This window comes from Lynx rufus, unplaced genomic scaffold (assembly GCF_022079265.1).
Source record: "Lynx rufus isolate CCGP_SWC_20201006 ecotype Redwood Valley unplaced genomic scaffold, mLynRuf1.p SCAF_4, whole genome shotgun sequence".
NCBI lineage: Eukaryota > Metazoa > Chordata > Mammalia > Carnivora > Felidae > Lynx > Lynx rufus.
The window spans coordinates 4,824,727-4,841,009 of NW_025814856.1; the positions used below are offsets into that span (position 1 = coordinate 4,824,727).

The 16,283-nt window shown below is 57.4% G+C and overlaps 1 protein-coding gene across 1 annotated transcript; it reads right to left on the reverse strand.

The window, feature by feature from the left end:
• Positions 1-376: 376 nt before the first annotated feature.
• Positions 377-11,114, reverse strand: RAB11B (RAB11B, member RAS oncogene family). The gene is made up of 5 exons (XM_047096001.1): positions 11,003-11,114; positions 3,551-3,746; positions 2,474-2,667; positions 2,066-2,146; positions 377-1,410 (listed from the first exon to the last, which is right to left on the reverse strand). Exons 1-5 carry the CDS (start codon positions 11,040-11,042, stop codon positions 1,265-1,267), a joined length of 657 nt encoding a protein of 218 aa, XP_046951957.1. The 5' UTR covers positions 11,043-11,114; the 3' UTR covers positions 377-1,264.
• Positions 11,115-16,283: the final 5,169 nt, after the last annotated feature.

The following is a 16,283-nucleotide window of genomic DNA, read 5'->3' on the forward strand; positions in this document are numbered from 1 at the left end:
GGACAGCAGGGATGAACAACCCCAAGGCTGTGAATGGGGGGCAGTGGACACGGCTCATGACCCCCCCCCCCCCCTCCCGCCAGGAGGCACCCTTGGATCCTGGGCCGGGAAATTTAATACACCCCCCCCCCCCCAGCCACAGGGGCAGCTTACAGAGGATCCGATCCTCTACCCCCCACCCCCGCCCCCCCAGGCCAAGGCCCCTGGGGTCAGCTCGTGGGCCTCCGCATTGTCCCAAGCGGGGCCTCAACCTGGTCTTCTAGCTCCCTGGGGGGCCGGGCCAGGGTGAGGCAGCCCGCAGCAGGCCCTGGGCAGCGAGGAGGACCCAGGTGTGGCCGCCTGGCGGAGAGAAAGAAGACAAAGGCGCAGCGGCAGGTTTCTGTACAGGAAGTCGGAGTATACATTTTAGTAACGGGCTGAAGAAATGAGGCATCCGGGGCAACAGTGCAGGGGCCACAGGGAGAATAAGAGATCGAGAGCTGGGGTTTGGCGTAAATCTTACAAAGTGTATAAAGAATCTGTGTTTCTCTACAATAACAAAAAACCAAAGGCTACAAGAGCGGTTGTATATACAAAACACGGAGATATTGCTTCACTTGCAAACAGGTTCCGGACCAGACGGGAGACAAGACAGAGGGGGGCACAGGGAAGGGCCGGAGAGCGCGCCGCGTGCAAAAGGAGGGGGAGGGGAGGGGGGGTCTTCTCCCAGCATAAATCTACAGGCGGGAGCTGGAGTCGCGCACGCACGGGAGAGGTCGAAGGCGTGTGCCGGTGCGTGTGCCGGTGCTGGCTGTGCGTGGGGGGGACAGGGGTGCCGAGAGCCGAGAGTGTCCGCCTGCCCCGGCCCCCTGGCGCCTTGCTCTTCGAGCATCAGCCCGGAAGCGGGTTCCGGATGGGGACCGCGGACCAGCTGGGCCAACTGGCCACAGAGGGCGGGAGGCAATCGCTCCCTGGAGTCTGCCGTGGAAAACCGGAGAAGCCCGCTCGGTGCGCCCATCCTCCTGGCCCATGCGCCCCGCCCCGCCGAGATGCACACGGAGGCCCCAGAAGAAACCGGGGCTTCCGGCTTTCCTCGAGCGAGCGGGCCGGCAGGTGCCGCCCACTCCTGTTCTTCCGGGGCCCGGCCGGCCAGCCATGCGGAGCTCGATGGGAGGGCAGGAGCCAGTCACGGAGGGGGCGGAGAGGGGAGGGCAGGGAGGACGGCGGGGGGAGGGGCGGGCGGAGGACGAGGACGTGCACGCACGCGCGGGGCGGCGCGGGGCGGTCACAGGTTCTGGCAGCACTGCAGCTTGGTGGGTTTCTGTCCGTCGGTGGTGGGCGGCACGCTGATGTCCACCACGTTGTTGCCGGGGGACTCGTCGTGGGCAGCGCGGTCTGCAATCTGCTTCTGCGACACGATGCGGTAGATCTCTGCGGTGGGGGGGGGGGGTGGGAGTGGGGGGAGCAGGGGGTGAGCGCGCTGTGCGCCCCGCCCCCCTGCAGGGCTCATCTAGACCTCGCGCCTTGCCCCCGCCCCCCCCCCCAGGCTGAGCCCACAGCCCCCACTGTGCCCCCCGTCAGGTCAAGGGGAACCGTGGCAGGGGGTGGGCTCCTGGAGGTTTCCACCCTCACCCAGTGCCGGCTGTGTGCTCAGCAAGGCAAGACCGTATCTGGTCACATATAGCCCTCCCCCCCGCCCGGCCTCTTATCCTGTAGGATCAGAGCTCCCCCCCCATCCCCCCCAGAATAAACTCTCAGAAGCCCGAGGGCCCTGCGCCCCTGATGCCGCCTGCTCCGCAGCTGCCCAAGCTGGCTGTTCTCTGGTGAAGCCAGGGAGGGCCCCCCTGGAGAAGCTGGGTGGAAGGAGGGTCTCTATGTCCTGAGTGACAGCAGGGCCGCGATCTGGCCTGAGCCCATGGAGCGCGCCATGTCTGTTCTCAGTCCAGACCCACTCACAGGTTTAAAGAATAAAGCTCCAGAGGTTATGTTCCGGAGCCTGCAACCCCAGTGGCCGGTGCTCCCGTCACGCCCGCCCTCCCCAGGCACGCGGGGGGCCACCATGGCTTCAGCCAGACCCTGTGACCACCTGTGAGGATGTTCTTGAAAGCTTCCTCTACGTTGGTGGAATCCAAGGCTGAGGTCTCAATGAAGGACAAGTTGTTCTTTTCTGGAACAGAAAGAATAATGCCCAGGTGAGCGGGGAGGTGGTGGAGGGTGCTGTCCTGAGCCCTCTCGGGGACCCTGCTTGCCTGGCCCAGGAAAAAGAAGGGTTGGGGTCAAAGAGAGAGGACCGAGATGCCCACGCATCAGGAAGGGGAAGCTGGCACTGAGGCCGTGGGCACAGACAGGGAAGATGGCAGGGGCCGGGGTGGGGGTGCTGCCTGACTTCCAGATGCTTCTCCGATGCCTCAGTCGCATGCCTTTCGGGAATGTGGCCAGTGGGGGAAGCCCCGGCAGCCCCCAGCCTCACCCGCTCCGGCCCAGCGTGACTCACCTGCAAAGGCACGAGCCTCGTCAGTGGGCACGGCCCGCAGGTGGCGCAGGTCACTCTTGTTGCCCACCAGCATGATGACGATGTTGCTGTCGGCGTGGTCCCGCAGCTCCTTCAGCCAGCGCTCCACGTTCTCGTAGGTCAGGTGCTTGGCGATGTCATACACCAGCAGGGCACCCACCGCGCCGCGGTAGTAGCTGTGGGGCAGGACGCGGGGCCCAAGCCTGAGCCGGCTGCCAGTTCCCTGCACCAGGCTCCGGGGGCGGCATTCCTCAGCCCACACACAGAGCAGGAGGCACAGGGCCCGCCCGAGGGGCAGCCGTGGTGGCCTCACGGGAGACGCTTGTATCCCGAGGTTCAGGCTCTACTCGCCAGGTTCAGCTGGGGAATACGGGACCAGAGGAAGTAGTCTGGGACCCAAAGTCAGAAGACACCCTTGGCGTCGGCCACAAAAGGGGAGAAGGAAAGGGCCACTGCTGGGCAAGAGCTCCAGCGCCCACCAAAGGCTCGGCCAGCCTGACCACCAAGGAGGCTGACGGACACACACCCATCCCGAGGGATGAAGGACATGAGAAGGTGACCAGCGGGGGGAGTCCGGAGGACGCAGCCGACTGACAGGGAAGGTCTGGGAAGAGGCAGCCCCAGCGGGTACTGGTGGCCGGGGAGCACCGAGGGCCGCGTGGGAGGACAGGACAGGTGTGGGACCGGGTGGGAGCTGAAGCGCAGAGGGAAGCTGAGGGAAGGCAGGCAGGGCTGGCGAGCGGCCACAGGGGCCCAAGCCGGTCCGGGGGAACAACTCTCATCGCGCAGCCAGCTCCCAGCAAAACCGCAGGGCTTCACGGGACTCCGGGGGCCAGAGACACTGCAGGACATGCCTGCCCCGGGGTCACAGAGCGGCCGAGACTGGGCACACGGGTCTTCCCGAGGATCCCCTAGCTCCTGGGGGTCTTGTCCCTCCACCGCGGGCCCCCCGCCCTCAGAGATCCGCTCTCTCCTCCCCCGATGCGAGTCCTACCCATCCTTCTCCCCAGGGGCCCCCCCACCCACGGCTGCCTGCATCACCCCGGCCCTGTCGCTCACGCAGAGGTGATGGCACGGTAGCGCTCCTGGCCGGCGGTGTCCCAGATCTGCGCCTTGATGGTCTTGCCGTCCACCTGGATGCTGCGGGTGGCAAACTCCACGCCGATGGTGCTCTTGCTCTCCAGGTTGAACTCGTTGCGGGTGAAGCGTGATAGCAGGTTGCTCTTCCCCACGCCTGAGTCCCCAATGAGCACCACTTTGGGGGCAGGAGGGACACGGGTAAGACTCTGCGGGCCGGCGTCCCCGAGCCAAGGCCCACACACCACCCACGGCCACCTACAGAACGGTGGCGTCCCAGGTGCGGAGCCAACTTGGAAACCGACATCGGGGCGGTCGGAGCCCGAGGCACCGCGTTTCCCGGGGCAGAAGCAGAGGCTCTGGGCTTCCAGAAGCACAGCCACTGCGGACAGCACGACACCCCTGCCGTCTCTGGTCTCTTCAGAGCAGAGCTGCCTCAGCTGCGGTGTAGGGACCCAGACATTCTGGCAGGCAGGCAGGGTGGGGATCCCACTCGGAACCCCTGAACCTCCACGGCAGCCCGGTGGCCAAGAGAGCTCCAGGGCTGGGCAACCTTGGGCAAGTCACTTAACCTCTCTGGGCTGCCTTTTCTGCAAGAGGGGGACTCGAGGAGAAATGGCAGGATCAGGACTCCGCTAGCATCTAGCGTGCTAAGACAGGCAGGGGAGCGGTTATGACTACAGTCCCCCTAGGTTCTTACCTGCAGGGGTCTGGCTCTGGAGCTGTAAGTAACAGGAAATGGGAAGCCTCACCCCGCGCCCACCCTCTGCTTCCTTCTGGAGAGCTGCTGCAAGCCAATCCACATTCGGGCCCCAGCACAGTCACAGCTGGCTCATGCGGAACAGGAATGTGCCCTCTGGATGCAGCTGGGAGGGGACGGAGCCTGCCACCCCCACGGCCCCAGAGTCAGCCCTTTCTGCAGACGTCCAGAGCAAGAGTCGTCCTGAAGAGGGCAGAGCAGGCCCCTCCAGTCTCTGCCTTTATCCCTCTCTTTCCCAAGTTTCCTGCCCCAGCCATAGAAGCATTGCCTCTAGGGACCAAGGCGCCCCAGGCTCTGGGACAGGGCCACATGACATGGTCCAGGAGTCTGAGCCCAAGAGGCTGTCCTTAGACCCAGGTAGTCTCACCTCTGTGTGTGCACAGTCTATGTGCCGCACACGCACGCGCGGCTATACGTACAACGTAGAAGAAACAGTACGCGGCTGTGTGGCCAGAGACCCCAGGCAGAAACTACAAGTGGGGGCCTTGGGCTCTGGCACCCAGGGGTGGGTCTGTCCAGTGGAAAGTCACGGGGGCTGTAGGCTTGGTCACCCACAGCCGTAGTTACAAGTTTTTCCTCGGTGGAAAGTTGTATATGTGCATGCCCAAATTCCCACGGCTTCTGACCGCGTCACTGCCCCCACTCTGGTCCGCAACACACGCGTGCCTCCGCAGCCCTGGTGGTTACGCTCGTACCAACAGGCTGTTTTCCTGGAGGCCACCAGAGGGCGCCTGTGAGCTGCCAAGCCAGGCCCCGCCCTCCTCTGCCCACAGCCTTCCAGGGCGCCCACCTCCCTGGGGTAAAAGTCCAAGTCCAGGCCCACCCACAGAGCCTTGCATGACCTGCCCCGTGCCCTCCCTGCCCTCCCCTCCTCCCTCTCTCCCTCTCGCCCACTCTGCTCCTGCCACACGGGCCTCCTCACCAGGACTAGGAGATATACAGGGGCACGTTGCACTTCGCCTGGACCATTCTTCCCCAGGTACCTGCCTGGTGTCTGCCCTCGTCTCCTCGGTGTGGTCCCTCTGATGGCACTCGACCAAAGAGGCCTTCGCTGCCATCCGCTTAAAAGCCCACTCCCTGCCCCACCTGACTTCCTCCACAGCTCTCCCCACTCTCTCACACTGCAGCTTTCACTTATTTATTTAGTCTTTCCCACTGGGCTACGAGGGCAGGAACCTCAGACGGTCTCCTTCCCTGCTGGGTCCCGGCCTGGTGCAGCGCCCAGCACGCAGGGAGCACCTGATCCACGCCTGCAGAATGAACCGATGCCAAGGCGGCCGGTGGAGCGTCCCAGCCTCCCTGCCCCCTGGAAGATGCCCAGGTTACCATCCTCAGGCCGCAGGTGAGGAGGCAGGAAAGGCACCCAGGACCCAGCACCCTCTCTCGGCCGGCTACTTTAGAGCCAAGAACACTAAGAGCAAGAAGAATGTTTAATGAGCCTGTACTGGGATGACTCGGTTGGTTAAGCGTCCAACTTCAGCTCAGGTCATGATCTCGCAGTCTGTGGGTTCGAGCCCCGCATGGGGCTCTGTGTTGACAGCTCAGAACCTGGAGCCTACTTCGGATGCTGTGTTTCCCTCTCTCTCTCTGCCCCTCCCCTGTTCATGCTCTCTTTCACTCTCAAAAATGAATAAATGTTAAAATTTTTTTTTAATGAGTCTGTACTAAGAAAGCCCTTGATTGGGCCCCCCTCACACACATGTCTCATGTAACTAACCTTTACGGGTTAGGAAGTGGGAGAATGCCAAGCCTAACGCAGGCTCGCTCCTACCTCCCAACCATGCTCACCAGACAGTGACTTGCCCAGGTCCTCCCGGCTGGAAAGCTGTCCATCAGGATTTGAACCCATGTCTTCTGCATCCAGGGCTGAGCTCAGGGGCGGGGGGAGGCTTCCTGACCCTTAGAATACATGGCAAACTCCTGCTCATCCTTCAAAACCCCTCAAGTCAGGCCTCTCCTCTCCCCTCAAACCACCATGTGGCCTGGCCCACGACACCTGTGATAACAGGGCCAGTGTTCTCTTGTGACACTGGGGGTGCCCAACAGAAGATGGCGAGCTGACTTCAGAGAAAGGTGGAAAGAGTGGGGACGGACATGGGCCCGTGGCTCTCAGCCATGCTGTGGGGCCCACCCCCTACAACCCCAAGCCCTCCCCTCCTTCCCACGCGGCCAGGGGGACCTGGCCAAGGCTGGAGGGGTGTGCTCACAATTTTTATACCCTTACGAATAGAACAGGAAATGACCAAGAGGGTGCCTTTTGGGCCCTGCCCTGTATCCCCACCCCTACCTGCTCCCTCCCTTCCCAGCCTTGGCACAACTATACAACTTCAGAGTCCCCCTGGCCCCACCCACTCTGCTGTGGCCTAGCCAACAAGCCCCTTAGCACCTCGGGCCAGGCTCAGCCCTAAACGCTTTGTGACTGTGTTCTCACCTTTGTGACTGTGTTCTCACGCTTTGTGCCACCCCTGGGACAAATGTTCATATTATCATTCCCCTTCTACAGTTGGGGACACTCAACCCAGAGTGACAAAGTTCCCGGTCCAGGGTCCCCCAGTGAGAAAGTGGAGGCCAGAGCAGGATGAGAGCCACCAGCCACGGCCCAGATGAACGACGGGAAGGCCAGGCTGCTTGGACAGTCCCTGGCACACGGTGCCCAACGCAGAGAGGTGGCCGGTGGGGCAGTGGCCAGGCTGGCCCCTTGTGCAGGCTGGGAATGAGAACGGCATTGTCCAAGGCACAAGTGATCTACTGTCTTGGGGGAAATAAAGGGCCCTTGAGGACACAGCCCGTAGAATTTCCACAGAAGTTGGTGGCACCAATGGCCAGGGAAACTGCCTCCCTGGACATGCCATTTGGCTGGCAGAGCAGGCAAGCCCAGTTGGCAAAAACAAGGAGCTGGCACCTCTTAAGGCCCAGGGTCCTCTGACCTGCCCCATGATAGCACGGCACCCCTGGAGCCCGCACTCAGGACACTCATGGACTGAGTGGCCATTTGCGGGGATAGGGGAGCTGGGTCCCCTACTCCGGCAAGAACAGAACCCTGCCTCTCCTGCAGGAAGCCAGCCCTGACCATCCCAGGCCCCAGGGACTGGCGCTTGGGGGCAATCTTGCCACAGCTATGTCCTGGGGCATCAGAGTAGACGACAGACAGGTGCCCAAAGCCAGGACACAGGGAAGGCTGCTCACTGGAGGAAGATGGTGCGCTTGGGTCCTTACCGGCGGGTCTGGTGGGGGCCCTGCCCGGGCTGGAGAGCCAGGAGGCTGCCTCGGAAGCACTCAGCAGAGGCGGGTGAGCACTGGGGCCTGGCCTGTTCCCTGGGTGCCGGCTGCAACTCTCTGTTCGACCCCTTTCCCAAAAGGACTTGAAGACGGTCCAGGGGTAGACAGAGCCTGGAGGACAAGGTCCTGGGCTACCTCAGCAGCGTCCCACGTCAACCCACATCCTCACAGGCTAGGTGAGTGGCCAAGGGCTCTAGGAAGTCCTCGGCGGCCCTTGGGGACATAGCTGCTCCCACTGTGGACCCCGCAGCCTGGCCTACCAGAAGAGAGGTCAGAGGTGGCCCCCAGGGATTGATCTGCAGGCTGGGAAAATAGCCCCATGGCTGACAGGATAAAATGTTAACAGGATAAACGTGCAGATCTATAATTAGGTACAAATAAACAACCTTACTCCTGCGGGAGGAGGGGAATGTGCAGTGAGGAAAACACCCAGGGGGATTCTACTGGCCTTGGTCTTGGAGGTCAAGGGAGCTAACGTGTGATGTGGCTGCCAACATAACCAAGGCGGTGGCAGGAGGGCTAAACAAGGGGCAGGCTGTGTCCCGGGTGAAAAGTGTGGCCTCTTCGTGCCAAGGGAAGGGCCAGAAGGTGACTAAAGCCTGGGGGAGGCTGAGCACAGGGTTGGGGGCAGGAGGATCATTGCCCCCCCACCCCCCGCTCTTGAACGGCCCCCTCCGACCAGGAAGCAGGGCTGGCAAGCCTCGAGGTCAGAAAGTTGGCCCCTGTGGGGTGCCTGGGTGACTCAGTTGGTTAAGCATCTGACTCTCGGTTTTGGTTCAGGTCATGATCTCACGGTTCGTGAGTTCAAGCCCCTCGTTGGACTCTGTGCAGATGGCATGGAGCCCGCTTGGGATTCTCTCTCTGCCCCTCCTTTGCTCATGCACACTCTCTCTCTCTCTCTCTCTCTCTCTCAAAAAGAAGCAAAACATTTGATAAAGAACAAACAAACAAAAAAGAAAGTTGGCCCCTGTCACCCCTTCTGGTACACTCTTACCTTGTGCACTTGTCTAATGCCCAGACCTGCCCCTCTGCAGGCCACAGGGGTCTTAGGAGGGTCCGGGGCGACAGTATATTCATGTTTCTGTCTCAGCTGTCTTGTCACTGGCAAGTGATGGGACAGTGGTGGCTTGCCTACCTGCTGGCTTCTTTTCCTTTCTTCTGTATGTGCCAGACCCACCCAGTTTCCTTTTCCCGTTTAAGTGAGTGAAAAACTGAGTGGATTTAAAGAGATACATGAAAAGACAATGAGGAGACCTCCAATAAGGCATCCGTGTGGACAGGTGGTCTCAGATGACCACAGTCTGGGAAGTACTGACCTTGTGGGTTAGACTTTCACTCCTAACTCTGCTTGGAAAGGTCAGCAGGGCGCCTGCCAACTCAGGAAACGAGGCCAGTGGGGGAGGAAAGCAGGACAGGCAACCTCCCCACCCCCACCCCTGCCAATTGCCGCAGAAGTCAGATCTGTGTTTCCAGGAAGCAGACTCTGGAGATTGAGTCCCGGGAAGCGCACAGCCGCCCCACTGCCCCTGACCCAGTAACGGTGCTTCTGGGAACGTACTTCAAAGAAATAACCCAAAGGGCAAAAGATGACTGGGAAAAACACTGAGCTGAGTTATTTATAACAGCAAGTGCTTGAAAATAACAAGTGGGAAAGGACCATCAAAACCTGGCGGTGACTCCTGGGGAAACGCCCCCTGCCCTGGGGGTCCCCATCCAGGCGGGTGACCAGTCAGGACCTGGGGAGCAGTGGCCTCCGGGCACCAGCTGCAGCAGGATGGAGTCCGGTCCACCTGTCGCCAGTCCCCAAAGCCCTGATTGAGCTTCCCCGGCCCCTAACGTGAGACCCCAAGGCTCAGTCAGGCATTGGACTCATGCTTGCTGACCACACAGCTTCACCTGCCAGTGACGTATCAGCCTGCACACAGCTCCTTGGGCCCACGGTGCTGTGTGCCAACTCTGGGCCTTTGCATGGGCCCTCCCCCAGCCCAGAAGCCTCTCACCACATGGATATCCCAGGTAGGGAGCGCTCCACCTGGCTCTCCACAGCTCCAAGATCCCCAGGCTCCCAGCCCCAACGTGTTAGAGGAGACCACAGACACAATGGTCAGCGACGGACACAGACTGCACTCCCAGGGATCTCCAGGCTTGCCCAACGAGGGGGAGATACCAACAGCTGGTTTGGGAGGCAGACCCTCAAGCGGCAGGTGGCAGGACAATGGTATCTCACGGGGCCCCAGGGTAGCTATCAAGGGCAACCACTGTCGTCCAGAGAGCCCAGAATGGACAGCACAGGACCTGGCCAAAGCCCAGGTTGGCACCGCGAAGCCAGTGACTCTGAAATCAGTGCACAACGCCAGCGATGTGGATGGCGGGAGTCTTCCCAGCTGGGGCTGCAGGCTGAGGGAGCTAGGCCAGCAATGGCTGCCTGATCTGCCGAGGCCTCACTCGAGGCTCTAGAGCCCTCTGTCCCTTGGGCAGGGACGATCCTCCAGCAGGCTGGCGGAAAGCAGGCCTACCAGTGCGCATGTGTGGGGAGAGGTGGTCTGATAAGCTTATTAGTCCCATATATACTCCTTAGGTGGTAAAGCCCACAGCTGACCTGGATTCAAATCCTGCTCCAACACGTGCCCTCTCTCTCTGGGTCTCAGTTTCCAAGTCCACAGAGAGAGGCTGGAGAATATCGACGACTTCACAGGGCTGGGGTAAATTCATGTAACGAATTCATGAGCGGGAATGCTTGGGAAAGGGCGGGTACTTCGATAATTAAGAGTTCTGAGAGTTCAAAGATCATTGTTGCGGTTAACCAGCAAGCCTGGCACACACACAGTCCCCCCGCCAGGCGCCCCTCCAAGCAATTCTGGGTCAGCACCCCACTCCAGGGTCCCCTACCACACACCTCAACCCCTACCATGCCGTCCCTTCCCGCCCCCAGACATGCTGCTACCAATCAGGGCTGGCTCCTCCCACTCCGCGAGAGCACCACCCCCACCTGCCCCGTCCCAGCCCACTTCTTGGGCACGCCCACCACGCCCTAGCCCCGCCTCTGGCGGCCCCGCCCCCGTCTCGAATGGAGCTTTCCACCCAGCCCGGCCCGCCAAACGCTGGGGAGGCCCGGCTCCCGGAGGCCCCGCCCCTAACGGCCTCTCCCACCGCTTCGGGCCCCACCCCCTCTCGGCCCCAGCCCCGCCTCGGCGCATCCAAGGCCCCCAGGCCTCTCTGGGCCGCCGGTCCGGTCCGCAAAGCTGACTGAGCCCAGACTTCCCTGGCCTTCCCGGCTGCCTGACCCGCCGGGCCCCAAGTCCCGGGCTCCGGCCTGGGCCCAGCGGTCTGGAGCGCAGCCTCGGTCCGCCACCTCCCCGTCGTCCCCTCGCCCGTTTGTGTCCCACCGACCGCACCTTTGAATAGGTAGTCGTACTCGTCGTCCCGGGTCCCCATTGTCCTGGCGCTTCCGGCGGGATCGGCGACTCCGCAGCCCCACCACAAACACCCGACGGGGGCGGAGCCGGCGCCGCGCAGAGCGGCGGATGGATGACCAATAAGAGGCGGGTGGCGTAGCGACCGGCACCCAGGGCAACCAATTACAGGCGGAAGCAGAGCCTCAGGGGTGGGCGCTGCCTGGGATCCACCCCTCTCGCCCTCCGTCTCCTGGAGAAAGGCGGAAGGAATGCGGACCTTTTTGAAGTGACGGCCGCGTCAGCCTATCAGAGGTGGGCTCTGGAAGGCGGGGCGGAAGACTGTAAGAATGAAACAGATTGATGGAGCGAGTAACCAATGAGAGGCCTGATTCAGGAGGTCCCGGAGTACCAGAGGACCTGTCCAGGAAGGGAAATGGGTCTACGTCCAGGTGATGTTACGCTATTTAACGTCCCGATGACGTCATAGGTCAATACGCTCTGCTCTGCCTCCTCCGCCCTGGCAAATGACCGTTTCCGGGGGCCTCTGAGCTGGTGGGGGAGGGGGGATTTCCACCTAGTGTTTCCCTGTCCTCGCTTGGTTGGGTTCCCATCACTAAGTTTCTGAGTCATTAAGATACCCCTCTACCTCAGTTTTCTCCGCTACATAACGGAAGGAACTCACCTCCTGGAATCTTTTGAGGATAACCAGATTAATTCCCTAAACACTCAGTAAATCAACCATCCACTTTCTGTCATTAAGTCTTTAACAAATATTTATGAAATCCTTCCTGGACGTCAGACTCTCTCCAACATGATCTCCCCCTCTCTAAATCCTCGCTTTGTTTTATTTCGCATCCCCACCTCCCCACCCCGAGGGTTTATCACTACCTGACATTAGATTATGTATTTCTGGGGGTGTCTGGCGGGCCCAGTCGGTGGAGCCTATGACTCTTGATCTCAGGGTGGGGAGTTTGGGCCCCACGTTGGGCGTAGAGCTTATTTAAAAAAAAAATATATATATATATATAAATATTTATATTATATTTTATTAATTTTTAATTATTTTTAATTTATTAATATTAAAATAAATATATAAATATATATATTTCTTGATCCAGTAATCTCTTTAGTCCCCTGCCAGCAGAACATCAGCCCCCTGAAGGCAAGGACTGTCTGTCACTGTGGGTGCTGTGTCCCCAGTGCTCAATGCTCAATGTATAGTTGATCAGTGATGGATAATATAACCAGAGAGCTCTGTGCTAGTTATTTTGTTATGACCATAATTGCAATTATTATAATTGCCTCCTAGCCCTCATCCCTGGATTGTCCAACAGGCATCTCAGACACTAATTTGGTCTCTTCTTCCAGGTCTACTCCTCCCCCTGTGACTGTGTTCTCCCCACACCACCCCCTACCTCGTGCTGCTCCAATGCCCATCTCACAGCCAAAGGTCATGGACTCCTCTCTCTCCTCCTCTCTTAGTCCCCTGCTTCTTCCTCCCCTCTTTTCCCTCAGTTGCATTATTCTGTTCCTCTTCCCTCCTAAATTTCTGACCACTTCTCACCCCCTCAATCCTAGACCTGTCGTTAGTCCCTCGACCAGTACAGTTGTCCAGTACAGAATCTTTTTCCTGTACTCAAACTTGCCACCCCAAGATCAAGAGTCATATATTCTACCGACTGAGCCAGCCAGGCGCCCCAGTCAGAGCAGTCTTTTATTTTATCTTATCTTTTAAAGTTTATTTATTTGAGAGAGAGAGTGCATGCGCAATCAGGAGAGGGAGAGAGAGAGGGAGAGAAGGAATCCCAAGCAGGCTCTACAGGAGGCTCAAACTCAGGAACCCATGAGATCATGACCTGAGCCCAAATCAAGAGTCAGATGCTTAACCGTCTGAGCCACCCAGGAGCCCCTAGGGCCGTTTTGTAAAACATAAGTCAGATTGTCTCACTCTGCTGTTTAAAAATCTTTCGGCTCTTCCTTTAGTAAACATTTACTAAGCACATGCTAAGTGCCAGGTAGGACTCTAGGTGCTAAGGATACAGTATCGAATGAGACAAAGTCCCAGCCCTCACAGAGCTGACAGTCTGATGGGGTCAGGTAGATGAAAAACCAGTAAACAACATGCACAAGGTGGTTTCAGAATGGGAGGCGTGCAGTGAGGGGAATGACTCACATTATGTGATCGTGGCGCTCCTTAGCTAGGGACCCAGGGAAGGCATCCTGGAGCAGATGGCGTTTGCCCTAAGTTTGGGGAAAGGGGAGGAAATGGTGGGAACAGCATTTCAGGGGGGACACAACGGCAAGTGAGAGAGACTCTGATGGATCTGAACAGCCAGATGGCCGTGGTGGCTGGAGCATTGGATCCAGGGACCAAGAGCTCAGAAGAGGTGAAAAAGCCGAGACCGGAAGCCAGACCAGAGTGGCCCCTCCCAGGCTTTGTCGGCACACTCCTGGGTGGCTGGCTTGAAGAGCACGCTCCTGCTCCAACCCCCTCCCGCCCCCAGTTCACCATCCCCACTTCCTGCCCAAATGCTGCAGACAGGGGGCGCTATGCACTGATTCCCCCAGCGAGCTTCAGTTTCTGATGACATCACTAGGCTTTTGATGTCACTGTGTCCTCTTCCTGGAATGTCCTCTCCCTCCCCCACCTTCTTGGTGGAATTTTCATCCTTCTTTGAAAATTGCCTGAAAAGTCATCTTCACCCTGAAGCTTTTTCTCCGGTCTGAGTCAGGCTCCCTTCTCCTGCCCCCCCCCCCCCCCCCCGCCCCAGCATAGCTCAGAGTGATAATAGTATTTGAAATGACGACTGATGTTTATATTGTGTGCTACCACTACTAGCCAGACGCTGTCTGGACTGCTTTTCATTTACTGCCCCCCCCTCCCATTTTCCAGATGCAGGAGCTGAGGCCACCAAGCTTTAGTACACAGTCTCTAGTCAACCAGGAGAATGATGTCGCTGAAGAGCTGAATGGGTCTGGATTCACATCCTGGCTCTTGTTTGGTTCCCAGTCATGGTGGTTGTTCTTTGTGTTGTTCCTGGGGACGGAAGAGAGGAGGAGAAGGGACAGTTTCGGGGGGGGGGGATGAGCTTTCTTGGCAGAGCTTGAGAATTAAAATGGCGTAGGTGGGGGAACCCCCTCCCTCCACAGACGGGACTTCCCACCAGTTCCAACCATAACGGGCTCAAGGGAGACTCTGCAAGCCCGCCTAGGATAGGACACCCCCAGACAAGGAGCCTGGAGGGAGTCTGGCCTCCAGCTGAGGAGTTCATCACCGGTACTCAGCCAGGGCCCCACGGAAGTTACTGTGTCCCAGCATCATCCAGGAAGAGTCACCGGAGAAGAAAGTCACAGACTTTTCTTCTACCAAAAGAGGCCCCCTACTACCTTAGGAGCACTTAGGAGGCATATTAGAAAAATATATTCCCCTGTTAAAACAGCAGCTAAGGGACACCTGGGTGGCTCAGTCGATTAAGTGTCTGAAGTTTTCGACCCTTGATCTCAGTGTTGTGAGTTCAAGCCCCATGCTGGGTGTGAAGCCTACTTAAAAACAAAAACAACAAACGAACAAAACACACACACACACACACACACACACACACACACAGCAGCTGGGCCCTCAGGACACAGACAGATGTTGCCTTTCCCTAACATGTGTCCTGGAGATAAGGCATCACATATTCCAAGCCATAAGATAGGAGTGACAATTGTAGGCAGTACATTAAATAGCATTGACCCACAAGCTGAGAACGTCTTAACTTTTTCCCAGTTTTGAAGTATTTTATCATCTATCAAGGAGAAAGGCTTCGTTCTTGCTCATCCATCCATCTTGAACAGTTTTCTAGCCCCATCTCCCCTTTTTATACAGAGCCCCAAGGCAGGCTGAGAGCCTTCAGAAGGCAACAGGATCTGGCTAGAATTTTCTTGCCCACATTTTATTGTGAAGTTTTAAAAATACGCAGAAAAATGGGAAGAACTGTACAGAGAATACCTAGATTCCACTATTAACATTTTGCTTTATTATACACCCATCTCTCTATCCAACCAGCCATCATCTTATTTTTTGATGCGTTTCAAAGAAAGTTGAAAATTTGGAGGACTCTAATGTATAGCATGGTGATTTTAGTTAGTACTTGAAAGTTGCTAAGAGAGGAGACATTAAATGTTCTCACCACAGGGGTGCCTGGGGGGCTCGGTCAGTCGAGCATCCAACTCTTGATTTTGGCTCAGGTCATGATTTCATGCTTCTGTGAGTTTGAGCCCCACATCCGGCCCCGTGCTGGCAGTATGGAGCCTTCTTGCGATTCTCTCCCCCGCCCCCCCCCACCTGCTCCTCCCGTGCTCTTTCTCTCTCTCTCCCAACAAATAAACAAAATAAATAAATGTTCTTACAACAACAACAAAAAGAAAGAAAGAAAGAGAACTATGTGATGTGATGGAAGTGTTAGCTACCACTAGGGTGGTAATCATTTCACAATATATAGGTGTATGAAATCAACACATTGTACACCTTAAACTTACACAATATCATATGTCAGTTGTATCTAAAAAAGCTGGGGAAAAAATGAAAGAAAGTTGAAAACATTAGTCTACTTCCCCTTGTAAACACTTCAGCATGCATGTCATCAACTCGAGTTCAATATTCGTTTATGGCTCTTTTTGTGTTTTCTTCTTCTAAGGTGAAAATTACATATAATGCAATATAGATCTTCAGTGTCCATTCACAGAGACAAAGGCATATGGCGGAGTAACCCGTCTCTAGGAAGGCTCAGAACGTCACCATCACGGGGGAAGGCTGCCTCATGCCCACTTCTCAGTCAAATCCCGCCCATTTTTCCAGTGTCAACCACTATTTGTATTTTTCCCCCCACTCAAAAGTGCCTCACTTTGGACCATCAATTACAGGCCAAACTGTCGGTGATAGGAAGGGCTTTGAAGGTAAGCTTGGTGAGAGAAGGAATCTTTCTGTTCACTAGGATTTAGTTTCCAAGCACTTACTACAAGGGTTTGGCATGTAGTAAGAACTCTATATGGGGCGCCTGGGTGGCGCAGTCGGTTAAGTGTCTGACTTCAGCCAGGTCACAATCTCACGATCCGTGAGTTCGAGCCCCGCGTCAGGCTCTGGGCTGATGGCTCAGAGCCTGGAGCCTGTTTCCGATTCTGTGTCTCCCTCTCTCTCTGCCCCTCCCCCGTTCATGCTCTGTCTCTCTCTGTCCCAAAAATAAATAAACGTTGAAAAAAAAATTTTTAAAAAAGAACTCTATAAATATGAGTTGAATTT

Excerpts from the sequence above, each read along its gene's own strand:
- RAB11B (XM_047096001.1), bottom strand. The coding sequence starts at position 11,042 with ATGGGGACCCGGGACGACGAGTACGACTACCTATTCAAAG. Across the intron at positions 2,668-3,550 it reads TACCGTGCCATCACCTCTGC|CTACTACCGCGGCGCGGTGG; the intron begins GTGAGCGACAGG and ends CCTGCCCCACAG. Across the intron at positions 1,411-2,065 it reads TTTCAAGAACATCCTCACAG|AGATCTACCGCATCGTGTCG; the intron begins GTGGTCACAGGG and ends CCCCCACCGCAG.